Raw genomic sequence first — 15,640 nt, forward strand, 5'->3', positions numbered from 1 at the left:
ATGAAGCAGACCAAGACCAGCCAAGACGATGAGTTGAGTTTTGTGGCAAATTGAATTGTCTTTGTTGCCGTTCCTCAGTTAGCGTGCGTGTGTGTGTGCTGTGATGTTGTATAAATCACGTGACCATGACCACCGATGCAACCCATAGGCTAAGAACAACTGAGCCGGGCTTTGCCTCGCTTTTGCTCTCTGTATATGGAGACGCACTCGCAATTTGAACCTCACTCAAAAGATCATTTGCTTTCATTAGGAAGCGCAGAGGAAACTTGTCGTGTAGCAAGTGCAAACTGGGTCTAATAAACGGCCATTAAGCAGTTAGCCTGGATCATGCATTAAACAGCCGACAGATCGTTTCGATCTAACAAGATTTTCTTTGGGGCTAGTCGTTCTCACCTTTTGGGGATGTCGTCTTTTTCGTTCGCTTTGAGTAGCTGATGGAATTGGTGAAGAAGACTGCAGTTTAGCCTCCTGGCGATCTAAAGTCGATGGAATAAATAAATATTAATTGGTTTCAAATAATACACTTTTATCGTCAATCTACTCACATTTCATTTCAATTTCCTCGTCATCCAATAGCAATGAAACGACTTCCTTGGGCTTGAGTGTATCGGGTTTGAAATTGCCGCCACTTATAACCATGCGTTGTATCTGAAGTTCGGAAAAGAAAATACCAATATTTGATTGAATAAAATTAGACATTCAAGGCAGGAAATGAAACGAGACTCGTACAAAAGCAGGGATAGCGCCAAAGGGTGCCCTATCTTTTTTACATGTCGGCTATTTACATGTCGACTCAATATACTTTCATATGGTTATCAAGGGATTATTGTTACTCGTATAGTAATTTAGCCAATAAATGCACAGGAAGACAAAGATGTACTCCATCTTAAGGGGAACCCAGAAGGCGTAACCGAGATGTCGCCTACCCAATTGTATAATTAATTTCCGGTGTTGGTTTACCAGCCCCAACCATTTAAATCCCATTTACAAGTGCTCGTGTTTCGCATTGAGCACTTTTTTAAAATCCCAAAGGCGCAACAATGCCTTCGGTTTTTAGGAGGGTTTTTTATTCCCAACAAAGCACGTGCCTAATATGCGATGCAACAAAAGAAAAACCGAGCAGTTGAAGAGTTTTGCGGTTTGGTTTGATAGCCTGTCCCGCGATCACTCACCTCGCTTTTTTCTCGGGCCCTCTGCAGAATTCGCTCCTCTATGGTTCCCTTGCAAATCAGTCGGTAGACAGTCACCTGTTTCGTTTGGCCCAATCGATGAGCCCGATCCATGGCCTGTTGATCGACAGTGGGATTCCAGTCCGAGTCGTAGAAGATGACCTGCAAGATAAAGAAAGTTACAGAAGTTATTTAGTAACTGGGCTAAGCAAGCATATTCTAAAAGAGTTCTTCCGCATTAGTATGCAAATAGTTGCTGCACACGCACATCCTTTCGCCATTACTTTGATGAGTTCGAACCTGCATATATTATTGGTTCTACCTCGAATTCGACTAGTCTATGAACCACTTTGTAGTGTCACGAATTTTTCGCTTTTCCGGTCTATTATCTGGACTGGGAAAATTCCCGGCACCGGTGTTAACCCTTCAATCCCCCTGTTGAGTTGCACTTGGTACGTGTTTGGTGTGCAAGTGTTCAGTAATTCTCAAGGGTTGTCTTAGGGGAGTGCAGTTTCCGGCTGAGAGATGGCACTAATTAAAATCGAACTGCTCCAGGGATTTCTTTTTTATTTGGAACACGTGTTGAGCCCTATTCAGAAATGTAGGAAGGAAGTGGCCCATTGAGGAATCTGTCTATTAAATGGAATAAATGATCAATTGAGTATATAGCGCGGGAAGTCTGCCATTAGGAAAATGTTTGAAGCAGAGACTCCTTTCTATTTTGCATAATAATGCATTCTACAATATTATACAAAAATACATTTGAAATCTGATGTCTTTATAAATCAATATTTTTGTTGTAAAGGGTATGTAGACAGAAGTAACGAACTAAATATATTTATCACCAACCGATTTTCTTTGCCCAATTGATTAGTTGCACTTTTATTTACAGCACCTCACTGCTATTTAATAAAAAATTAATCTTCACAACCAGTTTAGTAGTAACAGAAATGTGTAAGCACAATTTAATTTTGCTTCATATAAGTACTTTTATTATTGGAATTCAATCCAGCAAGGAAGCTATTGAGTTTAGATGGATTGAGCAGAAGTTGGATCATTTTCATAAGGATTCCAGAACATTTAAAATGGTATCAAAAATATGGCATACATTTTTAAGAGAATTAACATCGTACACTTCTTAGAGATATATGGTTAAGGAGGATTATTTTAAGCCAAATGGTACAATATTTTTCTTTATGGGAGGGGAAGGATCAATTTTATCGCCGACCACAAATGTTTCTAACATAATGTTGACAAAGAGTTTCATTCACGACTTGGCAAAGAAATATGAAGGCTATCTGGTGCACAGTGAACATCGTTACTATGGAGAAAGTAAAGCGACCAAGTAAGTTTTAATCCCAATAATAAAAGCGAATAACCATAACAATAAATAACATCAATTGTCCATTCTAGAGATCTCCACTTAAAGTCCTTAAAATACCTAACTGTTCCCCAGGCAATGGCCGATGTGGCTCATTTAATTCAGTTTTTAAAAGCAAACTACACTTTTTTTGGTGAGTCCAAGGTATTTCTTGTGGGTGGATCGTATTCCGGATTTATGGTCCCGTGGTTTGCCAAACTTTATCCAAACTTGATTGATTTAGGTTGGGGTTCCAGTGCCCCATTTCAGTTTAAAGTTGAACTAAAAGCGTTCTATACAAAAGTTTTTAAAATTATTCAACATATTGGAGGTAGAAAGTGCCGTGATAGGATCATATATGGTTTTGAAACTCTTCGAGCGGACATTAAAAAACATAATACCCTAAAGCTTGTGGAAATGAATATTTGCGGATTTGACCACGTCAATAAATTTCTTGTTTTTAATTTATTTGAAAGATTAACCAAAGTCATTGGTTCTCTGGTGCAATACGAAAAGTAAGTAAATATTAAATATAAAATGAATGAAAATAACATTTACTTCTTTTCAATAGTAAAACTAATATTCAAAGCGCCTGCAAAGAGATTTCAGAAACCTCTTTTACATCTTACCTTAGAAATAAACTTAATGGAAATTCTACAAAATGCTACGACTCAATATCCAGTTTAAAGCCGTTGCGGGACGTTCGATTCATCACAGATTCATGTACGCAGATTCCAAAATACCATAAAATCTTTTAACAAAATTTTTTTTTTTCAGCACGCCTCTGGTTTTATCAATGTTGTAGTCAGCTTGGAAACTTTCAAACTTCTGAATACATTCCATTGGATTTTTGGCTGAACATGTGTACCGATGTATTTGGTTACAAGTTTTCCTACTGTTTTATTAGCAAAAAGGTGAAAAACACTGATGATAACTTTAGGGACTTGGACAGTAGTGAAAAGCTTCAGCGCGTGTTTTTGACCCAGCCAGAATTGGATGCTTGGTCAGCTACCAAAGTGAGAAAACACAAACGGACTTATATCTTAAAGGGTAAGTTCAAATTAACTGTACCATGTCAGAAATTACTAGCCCATTTTAATTCTTTAAGGTGCATCTCACTGCGAGGACCTACAACAATCACCGGGGAATGTAAACCCATATATAAAAAACCTAATGATGGACATCGATTTCGAAGTGCTAAAATTACAAAAAGATATACCACAATAAATTATTTTATTTTCTTCACAAAAACTGTTGAGCAGAACTGCATTATTTAATACTATAATTTTACCCGTTACCCGAATAAATGGGTAAACAAGATTCGATGAAAAGTATGTAACAGCTTATGTAAAGGCATTTCTGACCATATAAACTATGTATATTCGGATCAGGAACACTAGCCGAGGCGATCTTTCCGTCCGTATGAATGCAGAAATAGTACAATCCAATCAAATCTAAAGGTTGAGATTAAGCATGCAGATTCCAGAAATATAAACGCAACGCAAGTTTGTTTCCTGATATTGCCACGCTCACTCTAACGCCCACAAAACTTAGAAAACTGCTCCGCCCAAACTTTTGTAAAATGTTTTTATATCGTTCGCTCTTGTCTCATATAGTTAAAAACCGATTTGTATATCCATTAAAAGCATTCAACTCTTTTAAAAAGGGTATAATCATCATGTAGTTAGTAATTGTACTACACCTTGTATAACCCTTATCGGCTAACTCTATTACCCACATTTCAAGTATCGTCAAATTGCGTGAGTGAAACCCAATGATTGATAATCGGAACAGTCGTTGCAAACACCATTGTGCTCGATAAGACGCCGCATGGCGTTGGAACACAAAATACCAACAACCTATTTAGCCCAGTTGACAATACTATTTACTGGCTTAAGAACCACTAATTAAGTACTGCGTTGGCGATAAGATTTTCTTTTCAGCTAAGGCAATGGAATAAGCTGGTAAATGTTGATCAGTCCTAATTTAACGCTCGACGATGAAACTTTGGCTAGGAATTTCTTTGGCTCTTTTAGCCCTGGGCCAAACCCATGGAAGCATATTTGAAAGGACTTTCAAAAGGATCCATGAGGAGCCACCACTCTCAACGATTCAGAATCGAGCGGATGTAGTTCAAACCCTTTGGATTGAACAGAAGTTGGATCACTTCGACCCGGCAGAAACCCGCACATGGCAAATGGTATATTGCACAATTTGGAGTTATTAGTTATAATAGTTATTAGAAGTTTTCTTGTACAAGAACAATATTCGTATCAATCTATTCCAGCGGTATATGCTCAACGATGCACTTTACAAGTCTGGAGCACCACTTTTTATTTACCTTGGCGGAGAATGGGAGATCTCATCGGGCAGAATAACTGGTGGTCACCTATACGACATGGCCAAGGAGCACAATGCTCTTTTGGCCTACACAGAGCACCGCTACTATGGACAGAGCAAACCCTTGCCGTAAGTGATTCTGAAACAATTCGGTGCTTCTAAGAAACTATGGTATTTCATAACCCATTACCGTACCTTTAAAGGGATCTTTCGAATGAAAACATTAAATACCTGAGTGTAAATCAGTCCCTGGCTGATCTTGCTTATTTCATTAACACCATTAAGCAAAACCACGAAGGACTGTCCGAGTCCAAGGTCATTATTGTTGGAGGTTCCTACTCCGCCACAATGGTCACCTGGTTTAAGAAGCTCTATCCCGATCTGGTGGCTGGAGGTTGGGCTTCCAGTGCTCCGCTCTTCGCCAAGGTCAACTTTGTAGGTAAGTTTGGCAGATATAATATAATGGCCCTTATGTGGAATACTAAAAAAAACTATACTTTCAACAGAGTACAAGGAAGTCACTGGCCAATCCATCCAACAAATGGGTGGATCCGACTGCTACAAGCGTATTGAAAACGGCATTGCCGAGATGGAGAGCATGATAGCCACCAAGCGAGGAGCAGAGGTCAAGGCCATACTCAAGTTGTGCGAACCCTTTGATGTATACAGCGATCTGGATGTTTGGACTTTGTTCAGCGAGATTTCCGATATTTTCGCGGGCGTAGTGCAGACTCACAAGTTCGTATAACACTCGAACATTGTTGGGTTAGATAACAAAGTTTGATCCCTCTTTCAGTGCTGGCCAAATTGAGGGTGTTTGCCAAAAGATAATGGCTGGATCGAATGATCTTAATGGCGTTGCTGGATATTTGTTGGATGTATTCGCGGAGAGCGGTGGCAAATGCTACGACCTCAGTTATGATGCAATTACTGGGTTGCTTCTGGACACTAATTACAATGGCAACATCAGTAAGTTCGCAACTTATAGGTTTTAAGAGCTAAACATTTAAAATCGGCTTCCAGTGCGTCAGTGGATGTTCCAGACCTGCAATGAATACGGTTGGTACCAGACCTCTGGCTCTACAGCACAGCCCTTTGGCACCAAATTCCCTGTAACTTACTATACCACCATGTGTGCCGATTTATATGGCTCACAGTATAGCAACGAGTTCATTAGCAACCAAGTGAGCATCACCAATCAGTTCTTTGGCGGATTGTCTCCCGGTGTGGAAAATGTCTACCTCACCCATGGGCAATTGGATCCCTGGAGGGCGATGGGAATTCAGGACGAAAGTCAAGCCACTATTATTCCAGGTAAGTAAATAGGAGTACAATACCTCAAACGGAATATTTTTACTATTATTGTCACTTTTTAGAGCATGCCCATTGCAAGGACTTCAATTCGATCAGCTCGAGTGACACTGCTGAAATGAAGGCTTCCAAGGAACGCATTGCCGAACTGGTCCGCGAATGGGTTAAATAATCGTAGATAAGGTCACTAATGAAAAACCCCAAATAAAATTTAGCGGATTCGACTTATAAACAAACCGATAAGCATTTTTGTTTCTAAATCTTAAAACGTTAAAGATTTGGTTCCAACTAAATTATACTATATGTTAACGAATCGCGTATAATAATAAATGATAAAAGCAATAATACATAAACCTGAATAACAATTACAATACCATAATAACGATTTGGCAAATCACATAGATTAGGTAACAATGTCACGGCTGTGATTTTGATTGGTCGACAATAAATTGGAATTCCCGACTAATCCAACACAGGTCCAAACGATTTATGATGAACGGCGAATACGAACATCTTATCGCAACTAAGGAAGCTATCATATCATGTCGCTGGTCACTTATCAACTAATTAATTTACAATCCTTATCGTGGTCGCAAATTACTTTAGAAGTCGCCTCTGTTAGCTTAAAAACCATAATCGGACCTGATGGTTGGTTCATTTGTGAAAATGACTGCTCTACGTTTGGTCTGCCTTATTGTGGTCGTGACCATAGGACTAGTTCACTCCCTGGACATTCCAAAGATCAAAGATGTGCCCCTTTTGGTCAAAACTCTGAAGAACTTGAACCGTGGTCCACCTCTCCAGGTGATGACCAAGCGCGTCAATGTCCAGGAGAAATGGATCACCCAGAAACTGGATAACTTTGACGCGAGCAACTCGCAAACCTATCCGATGGTATGTATACTCGTATGCCGGATAAAATTGATTGCTCAGTAATAATATCTATAAGTTCGTAACATGCGTCTGAGTTACAAAATTATAAGATCAAGAGGTAAAACACGTGCCATTTTCCACTTTTAAGCGTTATTTGGTCAACGATGAGTTTCAAACCGAGGGAAGTCCCATTTTCATTTACCTGGGTGGCGAATGGGAGATCGAGAACAGCATGGTCAGCGCCGGTCACTGGTATGATATGGCCGAAGAACACAAGGGTGTTCTCGTCTACACTGAACATCGTTACTATGGTCAAAGTGTACCCACATCGTGAGTAATCAGTTCGTTCCTGCTTACCTCTTAGTAATTAATACTTTTTTAGAACCATGTCAACAGACAATCTCAAGTACTTGGATGTTAAGCAGGCCTTGGCCGATGTGGCCGTTTTTATTGAGACCTTCAAGGCAGAGAACCCCCAGCTGTCCAATTCCAAGGTGATTCTGGCTGGTGGTTCCTACTCGGCCACCATGGTTGTTTGGTTCAAGCGTCTCTATCCAGAATTGATTGTCGGTGGCTGGGCCTCCAGTGCCCCCCTTTTGGCCAAGGTTGACTTCACCGAATACAAGGAGGTGGTGGGCCAGGCCTTTCTTCAGTTGGGCGGCCAGAAGTGCTACGATAGGATTGAGAACGGCATCGCTGAGCTGGAATCCATGTTCGCTAATAAACGCGGAGCTGAAGCTAAGGCCATGCTGCGCCTGTGCAACAGTTTCGATGATCAAAACGATCTGGACTTGTGGACCCTGTTCTCAAGTATCTCGAATATTTTCGCTGGAGTCGCCCAATACCAAAGGTAGCGTTGTGTGTTGCTAGAATATGGCTTCAAAAATCAAAAATTTAAAAAAATATTTCAGCGGCAACGATATTTCGTACAACTGTGACTATCTCCTGAGTTTCAATGATGATGCCACGGCCATTGCAAACTATGTGTACTGGGCGTGGGGGATGGGCACCTGCATTGATGCCAGGTACGAAGGCAGTGTTGAGTACTATCTCTGGGGAGTAGACAACTTCGGCGCTAGTAAGTGACAAATTCGATATTGCTCAATCAAAATTCTCTTAAATACTTTCCAAATCTACAGGTCGTCCTTGGTATTATCAGACCTGCAATGAGTATGGCTGGTACCAGAGCTCTGGCTCCAGGAATCAACCCTTTGGCACCAAGTTCCCTGCCACCCTTTACACCAATCTCTGCGGAGATGTCTTCAGTTCGCAATACGGAAATGAACAGATTAACATTAATGCAGCCAATACTAACGAATACTTCGGCGGCATGGAGCCCGACGTGGAGAATGTGTACATGACCCACGGTGCCCTTGATCCCTGGAACCCGATGGGTCATGGAGTGGAGCAGGGAGCCACGCTCATCGCCAACGCATCGCATTGCGCCGACTTTGGATCGATCAAGTCCACAGATTCCGAGGAGATGCGGGCCTCTAAGGAGAAGCTTGCTGGATTGGTTCGACAGTGGTTGGCCTAGATTTTCGGATTTAATATTCACTACAAGTAATGAAAAAGCCTTAAGAGTTTTATATTTCAGAAAAAAAGTCTTGAAACTGGCTATAAGTCTTAAAAAGTTGTTTATGACCAGAAGTTTTGAAAAAGTGGCGAAAACTTTTTTTAAATTTTTCAAAATTTATTTTCGCTCTAAATAAACCATGAGAAAATAGTGTAAAATATTGTATGAAAACCAAGTCATTATAATCGATTTTATTTCAGGCACTATTAGTAACGGGTATAAAAATTAAAAATGTTTCATGGTGAGCGCGATAGTTTTGGGCGACTTGTGGGCGTGACAAAAAATTGTTTTGCAAATCGGTAAAAATTTCAAGATTAACAAAAACTGAACAAATATCAAGGCATTTTTCAAAGGTGTAGACGTGGCAGTTTGGGGGGGTTTGTGAGCGTGGCCAAGAACTTTTTGGCATATCGATAGAAATTTGCAAGACAAATACAAAACTGAAAAAATATCAAAACAATTGCCAAAAGAGCGGGTGTGGCAGTATTTGGCGGCCGCCAAATTGATAGCCGCTATTGATAAAGGCTTCCGTCTGACTGATACATACTTTTCAACGAATCTAGTATACCCTTTTACTACGAGTGGCGTGTATAAAAACCCTATTAAACTAAAGTCACAAATTTATTTTTGTAATACGCCGAAGGTTATGCTATCAAAGCTACGTCAAAAGGGAAAAAATAGAACACGAATAAAATTAAAAGGCAAATATAACGTAACTTGCACTTACATAAAAATGAAAGAGAATGAAATTGATACCCTTTTCTTACATCATGGTAAGACCTTAGCTTATTGACCAAGGCACCTAACACAACAATGGCCAATAAATTGCCACATTTGCTTATATAGGATTAGGAAGATTGCAGGCACGTGTAAAAGTAAACTATTTAACAAAAAATTAAATTTTTAAACTATTAAGAAAGTTAGTTACTATTAAGTAGTTAGAAATATTATTTCATATCGCGTAATTAACTATTAGTCGACTGACTGCTGCATAACCGATTTTATATTTATATGACTCATCTTATTAATTGGAGTCTCATTAAATTTTTAAAATCAAAAGTAACTCCCAAGAAAGAACTGTTCCAAGATATAAAGATTCGTATTCAGTAAAATTCAGCAAGGAAAATTGTCAAATAGTATCCATTAAATTATAAACCTAATTTACTACTTCCACCTGTTTTTTTTTACATTTTTATTGCACCTTTCCTTTTTAAAATTTTTTAAAACCATTTTATTGATATATAAAAAGGGTTTGAATTAGAGAATCTTCATATAATAATGTACTGAACTTTTAAGTTTCTTTGTCTTTGCGAAGACACAAGACATTCTAATGAACCTAGCTCATTTAACGTGATGCAAGACATGATACAAACAAAGAACCCTCAACTTTATCAGTGTTATAAATTTTCCGATTTTTGTTTACTTTGCAATTCAGAGCTCAAAGGCCCTATCTAAGGTTAATGGGACTGTCAGTAGCGAATATTTCCTAATAAATAGTCGTCCATCGATGGAGGAAAATCATTCGCAAACTTGTGAACTATTCAGCAATATGAAGTATACACTAGTAGTACTCGCCCTACTTGCACCTCTGACTGCAGCAGCTAGTCTAGGTGAACAGAAACCGGAGGCCACTGCCTTCGTCAAATCCTTGAGAGAACTGCATCGAGGTCCACCAGTTGAACCAATGAAGACCAGGGCCAAGGTGGAGGAGCGCTGGATTACCCAGAAACTGGACAACTTTGATGATAGCAACAACGCCACCTGGCAGGATGTAAGGATAAGCTTGAAATGAAGTATAGTCAGCTTTACTAAAGTTCTTTTACTTCGCAGCGAATCTATATTAATAACAAGTACTTTGTGGATGGCTCTCCCATCTTCATCTACTTGGGAGGCGAGTGGGCTATCGATCCCAGTGGGATTACCTCTGGACTCTGGAAAGACATTGCTAAGCAACACAACGGCTCCCTCCTCTACACTGAACATCGCTTCTTTGGCGAGAGTATCCCTATAACGTGAGTAATGACATTATTACAAAGTTCCTTTGAACTAAAGTAATACAACTGGTCACCATTAGTCCTCTGTCCACCGAGAACCTGGCAAAGTACCAGAGCGTGGAGCAGGCTCTGGCTGATGTAATTAACGTGATTGCCACGCTGAAGCAGGAAGACAAGTACAAGGACTCTAAGGTTGTGGTTTCTGGATGCTCCTACTCGGCCACCATGGCCACTTGGATCAGGAAGATGTATCCCGAAATTATCAGGGGCAGCTGGGCCTCATCTGCTCCGATCCTGGCTAAGGTGAACTTCAAGGACTACATGAAGGTGGTCGGCGAATCGTACGCTACCCTTGGAGGACAATATTGCTATGATCTGATCGATAACGCCACCTCTTACTATGAGAATCTTTTCGAGATTGGCAACGGCACTCAGGCTGCGAAGGAATTGAACCTGTGCTCCAACTTTGATGTAAACAGTGATCAGGACCGTTGGCAGATCTTCAGCACTATAGCGAACATTTTTGCTGGCATTGCTCAGTACCAAAAGTAGGTGATACGAAACAAACTAATGGATGTATTAATAATTCATTATTTACCCATAGACCGGAGAAATATGATATTCCCACCTACTGCTCCATTCTGCGAGAGTTCAGTGATGACGATTCTGTTGCTTTGTCCAAATTCATTAATTGGAAAATCAATGAGCATTCAGGAGCTTGCCTTAGCACGACCTTCAAGGGATCTGTTGGCTACTACGAATGGTCTAAGGATAACTACCAAGATAGTACGGGGTTTTTATTTTAAGCATAATATAACTTTGTTATAACTAAGTTTTTAACTCTTTTAGGTGACTTGCCCTGGGTTTTCCAGACCTGCAGCGAGTTCGGATGGTTTCAGTCTTCCGGCAGCAGAAGCCAACCTTTTGGATCTACTTTTCCGGCCTCTCTCTATGAGGACACCTGTGAGGGCGTCTTTGGATCGAAATACGACTCGGATGGCATCCACGCTAATGTCCGCGCAACCAACGACGACTTTGGTGGCCTGAACGTAAACGCCACCAATATCTACTTTGTGCAGGGAGCTCTTGACGGTTGGAGCAAGGTGGGTGCTGGAGTTGCCCAGGGAGCCACCATTATTCCCTACGCCTCCCATTGCCCCGATACTGGATCGATCAGTGCCACCGATAGTGCGGAACTGGTGGCCTCTAAGAAGAAGTTAATCAAGCTAGTGGGCCAATGGCTGGAGGACTAATATCTCAAAAGATGATTTTAATTAGTTTAGAAGATTTTATCAGTTTTTTGTTTTGTTTTAAAACTATAATTATTTAACCACCAGTGATTGGAGCTAATAAACCGAATATTAAACATATAAATTGTATAATTTTTCTAACATTAAGACCAAATCGCCTTCAAAGAGACCGTTCATAAACTTATCAATTTTTTTTAATTACATAAACTTATCAGTACTCATTTATAACAAAACTTATATTTATACCCGTTACTCGTAGAGTATGAGGGTTTACTAGATTCGTTGAAAAGTATGTAACAGGCAGAAGGAAGCGTTTCCGACCATATAAAGTATATTCTTAATCAGGATCAATAGCCGAGTCAAACTGGCCATGTCCGTCTGTCTGTCCGTCGGTATGAACGCTGAGATCTCAGGAACTACAAAAGCTAGAAAGTTGAGACTAAGCATACAGACTCCAGAGATGCCCACTCTAACGCTCACAAACCGCCCAAAGCTGCCACGCCTACGCTTTTGAAAAATGTTTTAATATGTTTTCATGTTTGTATTAGTCTTGTAAATTTTTATCGATTTTTCAAAAAACTTTTTGCCACGCCCACTCTAACGCCTACAAACCGCCAAAAACTGTCAGTGTTGAAGACTCTCCTTCGCACTTCCACTAGCTTAGTAACGGGTCGGGGAACTCGACTATAGCGTTCTCTCTTGTTTTAACCTTATAACTAGCCTCTATTGTTCAAATGAGAGTCTTATCTAAAGCGGCCACTTGTCCTCTGCACAATTAAGAAATAAATTAAGTGGGCTATTCTCTGACAAAGCAAGTAGTTTTCAGAGTGTCCATAGAATATGAAGATCTCTCAACTTGAAATCGCTTAGTAAGGACAGTCGCAAAACACGTAGACACAAAGCTTTCTGTTTCTAAAACAGGTAAGCCAATTAATTATACTTTCAGCAGCGGCAGATTTCCAAATATGATGCAATAAAGACTGTAAATTTATGTAGCTCACAAATCCATCAAAATCTTCGAAGAGGTGTGACCACACCGACAGTCTAGCACGGACATAGCCTGGCCCGAAAAAGTAAGGAAAGATGGTCTGCGGAGGAAGAGCGGACTCCTACACCCAATGAATTGCACTAAATTCAGAAACGTGCTGGGCATATCAAGATCTATGGACAGCCGGCTACTTTGCATTGCCTTAGAAAATGTCATAAATCTTGCTGTTCGAAGCCGAATCGAGTCACGCATTATAATGACCTGGGCAGATCCATTTAAAAAGTCCCAAGTGAACTTGTTTTCAACAATACACTTTGCTTATAAATAGCATAAAATACAATAAAATCGTAGGTCTCATCTCATTTAAAATGTAAGTGGTACAGTTTTTACTTCCTCTTTAAAATTCTTTAAATCATTTCGGGCTTGGTCGAATATTGGAGAAGGAGGGCAAACAAAAGGCCGAAGGAATACCAAAATTTTAAGTTTTTGGTCAAATTATTCCGGTATGCGCCAAATACATGAACGGGAAATACCTTTGTTCTTGTTGAAAGGCCCCAAAGGGAAGGGGACGAGCAAGGGGAAAAACTCTTTCCAATGGTGTTTGAGAAACTATATCGAACAAGAGAGAACGCTATAGTCGAGTTCCCCGACTATCTGATACCCGTTACTCAGCTAGTGGAAGGGAGAAGGAGAGTCTTAAACACAGTTTTTGGGTTGTAGCGTTATAGTGGCGTGGCAGAAAGTTTTTGGCAAATCGATAGAAATTTACAAGACTAATGCAAAAAAAAAAATTCAAAACATTTTCAAAAGTGGGCGTAGCAGCTTTCGCGGTTGTGGCGTTAGAGTGGCGTGGCAAAATTTTTTCAAATCGATAGAAATTACAAGACAATACAAAAATGAAAAATTCAAAACATTTTCAAAAGTGTGGCGTGGCAGTTTTGGGGTTTGTGGCGTTAGAGTGGCGTGCAGCATGATTCGACAACTTGCGCTGCGTCTATGTCCTGGAGTCTGTATACTTAATCTCAACTGTCTAGCTTTTGTAGTTCTGAGATCTCGACGTTCATACGGACAGACGGACAGACAGACGACGGACAGACGGACATGGCAGATCGACTCGCTACTGATCCTGATCAGAATATATCTTTATATGGTCGGAAACGCTTCCTTCTGCCTGTTACATACTTTTCAACGAATCTAGTATACCCTTTTACTCTACGAGTAACGGGTATAAAAATAAATGAAAATTCTTGCCATAGTTTAAGGGTTTGTGGAAATTGATTGATGTTTGAGTTATGTGATTTTTTAGCCTTGCAGGAAGTTGTAAAATTCCTCTTTTTACCTTGTTGATGTGCTCATAAACACATTTTTTTTTTTTAACTTTCAACGAAATTGTTTATTCGTCTAGCGTACTATTACCCTTATTGAACAACTTAATCTAATCTGAAATAATATAAACACATAAAATTGTAAATAAGTTTAAGCCTGTGGCCACTAAATATCCTTATATAAAATAATAAGTCCAGATATATCGCTGAAAGTGCGACATTGGCATGACGGATAATTCTGAGTCATCGCGATGAAACTTCCCATCCCACGATTATTTATAAAAGGTCTCGGAAGCCGGCTTCAAAGATCCGCTGATGGCGAACAATCAGCCAGCTAAAATACCAACATCGAATTAGTCAACACAAAACATAAACCTGAGCAAGTGAGACAGGGAGACCGATCCGGGAAAAGAACTGAGCCTGAGAAACTGGCTAAAAAGTGGCAGGAGCTGAAACCAAATTACTCTTGGCCAGGGTGCGCAAATAACAAATCAAAACCGGTGACAAAATGATTTAGGAACCAGGCGAAAATGTTCACACGAATCACACGAACTCTGGGCCAGAACCACTAAAATCGAACAAGAAATGCTTGGGGAGAAACATGGTAAGATTCTGTTCGATATTGTATCCTTTTCGGTTGAGAATTCTTCTACGTGGTCGCTGGACGCGAATTGGTGGATCTCATTGTTGCGCGGCGATAAAGATCACACGAGTAAATCATGGTCTGCCGCCACTCACTCCCAGCTCATCCCCATCTCCATCCCAATCCGCAACACAACCCGTCACCACCCCTTGCTCAAGATTCAACCTCGATTGCCGCAGTGCATGAACAAGTAGTTTAGCAAATGAATACAAGAGCCACACAGGGTTTTTCCGCCTTCGAGATCGGGACAATTGCAAAGGAATTTCTCTCTATACTGACGTGTAAAATATTATCCTAAAGCTCTCTATAAATCATCAAGTGAAAGGGGAACAATTACTGCACTGTAGAGAACTAAGAATAAGGAACTGCATAAGGAAAAATGTATAACAAAGATTTTAGAAGTCATAGTATCTATGTATATATAAAATTAATTAGTCTTTCCATTGTACACTGGTAGGCACAATTATTTTGACAAAATGTTCTTTCGTGTTTCTCAGTACTCTTTGATCTTGAGCTTGAACTAAAATTCTTGCTACTTTTTTTATATGCTATTATTAATATGCTATTTATGAACTTTTGCGCACTCTTTGAACGCTGCTGATAAAAGAGTACTGAGGAACAAGAAAGAACGTTTTGTCAAAATAATTGTGCCTACCAGTGTATGTATTGTATTGTATATATTGGTCGTTTGAGTACGTACTCAAAGCCCGCCTCCTAAGTCTTACGAAAACTGTGATAATAGAGTTATCAAAATACACTTTCAAAGGAAAAAGAGAATATACTTTACAAATAACTACATAAATCAAAAAAT

General features: G+C 39.9%; 5 protein-coding genes across 6 annotated transcripts in view; 4 read left to right on the forward strand and 1 right to left on the reverse strand.

The window, feature by feature from the left end:
• LOC6535689 (chromatin-remodeling ATPase INO80) overlaps positions 1 to 15,640 on the reverse strand; it is a 39,836-nt gene that overhangs the window by 17,914 nt on the left and 6,282 nt on the right. The window contains exons 9-11 of the mRNA XM_002096281.4: positions 1,173 to 1,331; positions 546 to 648; positions 394 to 476 (exon numbers count right to left, since the gene is read on the reverse strand). Of these exons, the coding sequence (XP_002096317.2) occupies positions 394 to 476; positions 546 to 648; positions 1,173 to 1,331 (345 nt within the window). The remainder of the gene's footprint in view (positions 1 to 393; positions 477 to 545; positions 649 to 1,172; positions 1,332 to 15,640) is intronic.
• LOC120322026 (putative serine protease K12H4.7) lies at positions 2,093 to 3,780 on the forward strand. Its single transcript, XM_039376750.2, has 6 exons — positions 2,093 to 2,257; positions 2,312 to 2,514; positions 2,583 to 3,044; positions 3,101 to 3,252; positions 3,307 to 3,579; positions 3,638 to 3,780. Exons 1-6 carry the CDS (start codon positions 2,120 to 2,122, stop codon positions 3,754 to 3,756), a joined length of 1,347 nt encoding a protein of 448 aa, XP_039232684.1. The 5' UTR covers positions 2,093 to 2,119; the 3' UTR covers positions 3,757 to 3,780.
• On the forward strand, positions 4,502 to 6,416 carry LOC6535683 (putative serine protease K12H4.7). 2 transcript variants are annotated; one of them, XM_039376749.2, is made up of 7 exons: positions 4,502 to 4,729; positions 4,790 to 4,998; positions 5,073 to 5,308; positions 5,376 to 5,607; positions 5,666 to 5,838; positions 5,893 to 6,183; positions 6,246 to 6,416. In XM_039376749.2, exons 1-7 carry the CDS (start codon positions 4,529 to 4,531, stop codon positions 6,350 to 6,352), a joined length of 1,449 nt encoding a protein of 482 aa, XP_039232683.1. In that variant the 5' UTR covers positions 4,502 to 4,528; the 3' UTR covers positions 6,353 to 6,416. The 2 variants fall into 2 exon arrangements, with proteins under 2 accessions (XP_039232683.1, XP_002096311.1); XM_002096275.4 differs by having other exon boundaries at positions 4,503 to 4,729; positions 4,817 to 4,998.
• LOC6535684 (putative serine protease K12H4.7) lies at positions 6,831 to 8,804 on the forward strand. The gene is made up of 5 exons (XM_002096276.4): positions 6,831 to 7,074; positions 7,202 to 7,383; positions 7,436 to 7,903; positions 7,965 to 8,131; positions 8,193 to 8,804. The coding sequence occupies exons 1-5, from the start codon at positions 6,847 to 6,849 to the stop codon at positions 8,588 to 8,590; spliced, it is 1,443 nt and encodes a 480-aa protein (XP_002096312.1). The 5' UTR covers positions 6,831 to 6,846; the 3' UTR covers positions 8,591 to 8,804.
• LOC6535687 (putative serine protease K12H4.7) lies at positions 10,147 to 11,993 on the forward strand. Its single transcript, XM_039376747.2, has 5 exons — positions 10,147 to 10,400; positions 10,460 to 10,641; positions 10,704 to 11,171; positions 11,228 to 11,409; positions 11,473 to 11,993. Exons 1-5 carry the CDS (start codon positions 10,179 to 10,181, stop codon positions 11,874 to 11,876), a joined length of 1,458 nt encoding a protein of 485 aa, XP_039232681.1. The 5' UTR covers positions 10,147 to 10,178; the 3' UTR covers positions 11,877 to 11,993.

Source organism: Drosophila yakuba, chromosome 3R, assembly GCF_016746365.2.
Source record: "Drosophila yakuba strain Tai18E2 chromosome 3R, Prin_Dyak_Tai18E2_2.1, whole genome shotgun sequence".
Taxonomy (NCBI): Eukaryota; Metazoa; Arthropoda; class Insecta; order Diptera; family Drosophilidae; genus Drosophila; species Drosophila yakuba.

Bases quoted from the DNA above. Each gene is read 5' to 3' on its own strand.
- LOC120322026 (XM_039376750.2), top strand. From the start codon at position 2,120: ATGTGTAAGCACAATTTAATTTTGCTTCATATAAGTACTTTTATTATT. The intron at 3,253-3,306 runs GTACGCAGATTC...TTTTTTTTTCAG, and splicing joins TCGATTCATCACAGATTCAT to CACGCCTCTGGTTTTATCAA. The intron at 3,580-3,637 runs GTAAGTTCAAAT...TAATTCTTTAAG, and splicing joins ACGGACTTATATCTTAAAGG to GTGCATCTCACTGCGAGGAC.
- LOC6535683 (XM_039376749.2), top strand. From the start codon at position 4,529: ATGAAACTTTGGCTAGGAATTTCTTTGGCTCTTTTAGCCCTGGGCCAA. The intron at 5,309-5,375 runs GTAAGTTTGGCA...TACTTTCAACAG, and splicing joins CGCCAAGGTCAACTTTGTAG to AGTACAAGGAAGTCACTGGC. The intron at 5,608-5,665 runs GTTCGTATAACA...TCCCTCTTTCAG, and splicing joins GGCGTAGTGCAGACTCACAA to TGCTGGCCAAATTGAGGGTG.
- LOC6535684 (XM_002096276.4), top strand. From the start codon at position 6,847: ATGACTGCTCTACGTTTGGTCTGCCTTATTGTGGTCGTGACCATAGGA. The intron at 7,904-7,964 runs GTAGCGTTGTGT...AAAATATTTCAG, and splicing joins GGAGTCGCCCAATACCAAAG to CGGCAACGATATTTCGTACA. The intron at 8,132-8,192 runs GTAAGTGACAAA...CCAAATCTACAG, and splicing joins AGTAGACAACTTCGGCGCTA to GTCGTCCTTGGTATTATCAG.
- LOC6535687 (XM_039376747.2), top strand. From the start codon at position 10,179: ATGAAGTATACACTAGTAGTACTCGCCCTACTTGCACCTCTGACTGCA. The intron at 10,401-10,459 runs GTAAGGATAAGC...TTTACTTCGCAG, and splicing joins ACAACGCCACCTGGCAGGAT to CGAATCTATATTAATAACAA. The intron at 10,642-10,703 runs GTGAGTAATGAC...GGTCACCATTAG, and splicing joins GGCGAGAGTATCCCTATAAC to TCCTCTGTCCACCGAGAACC.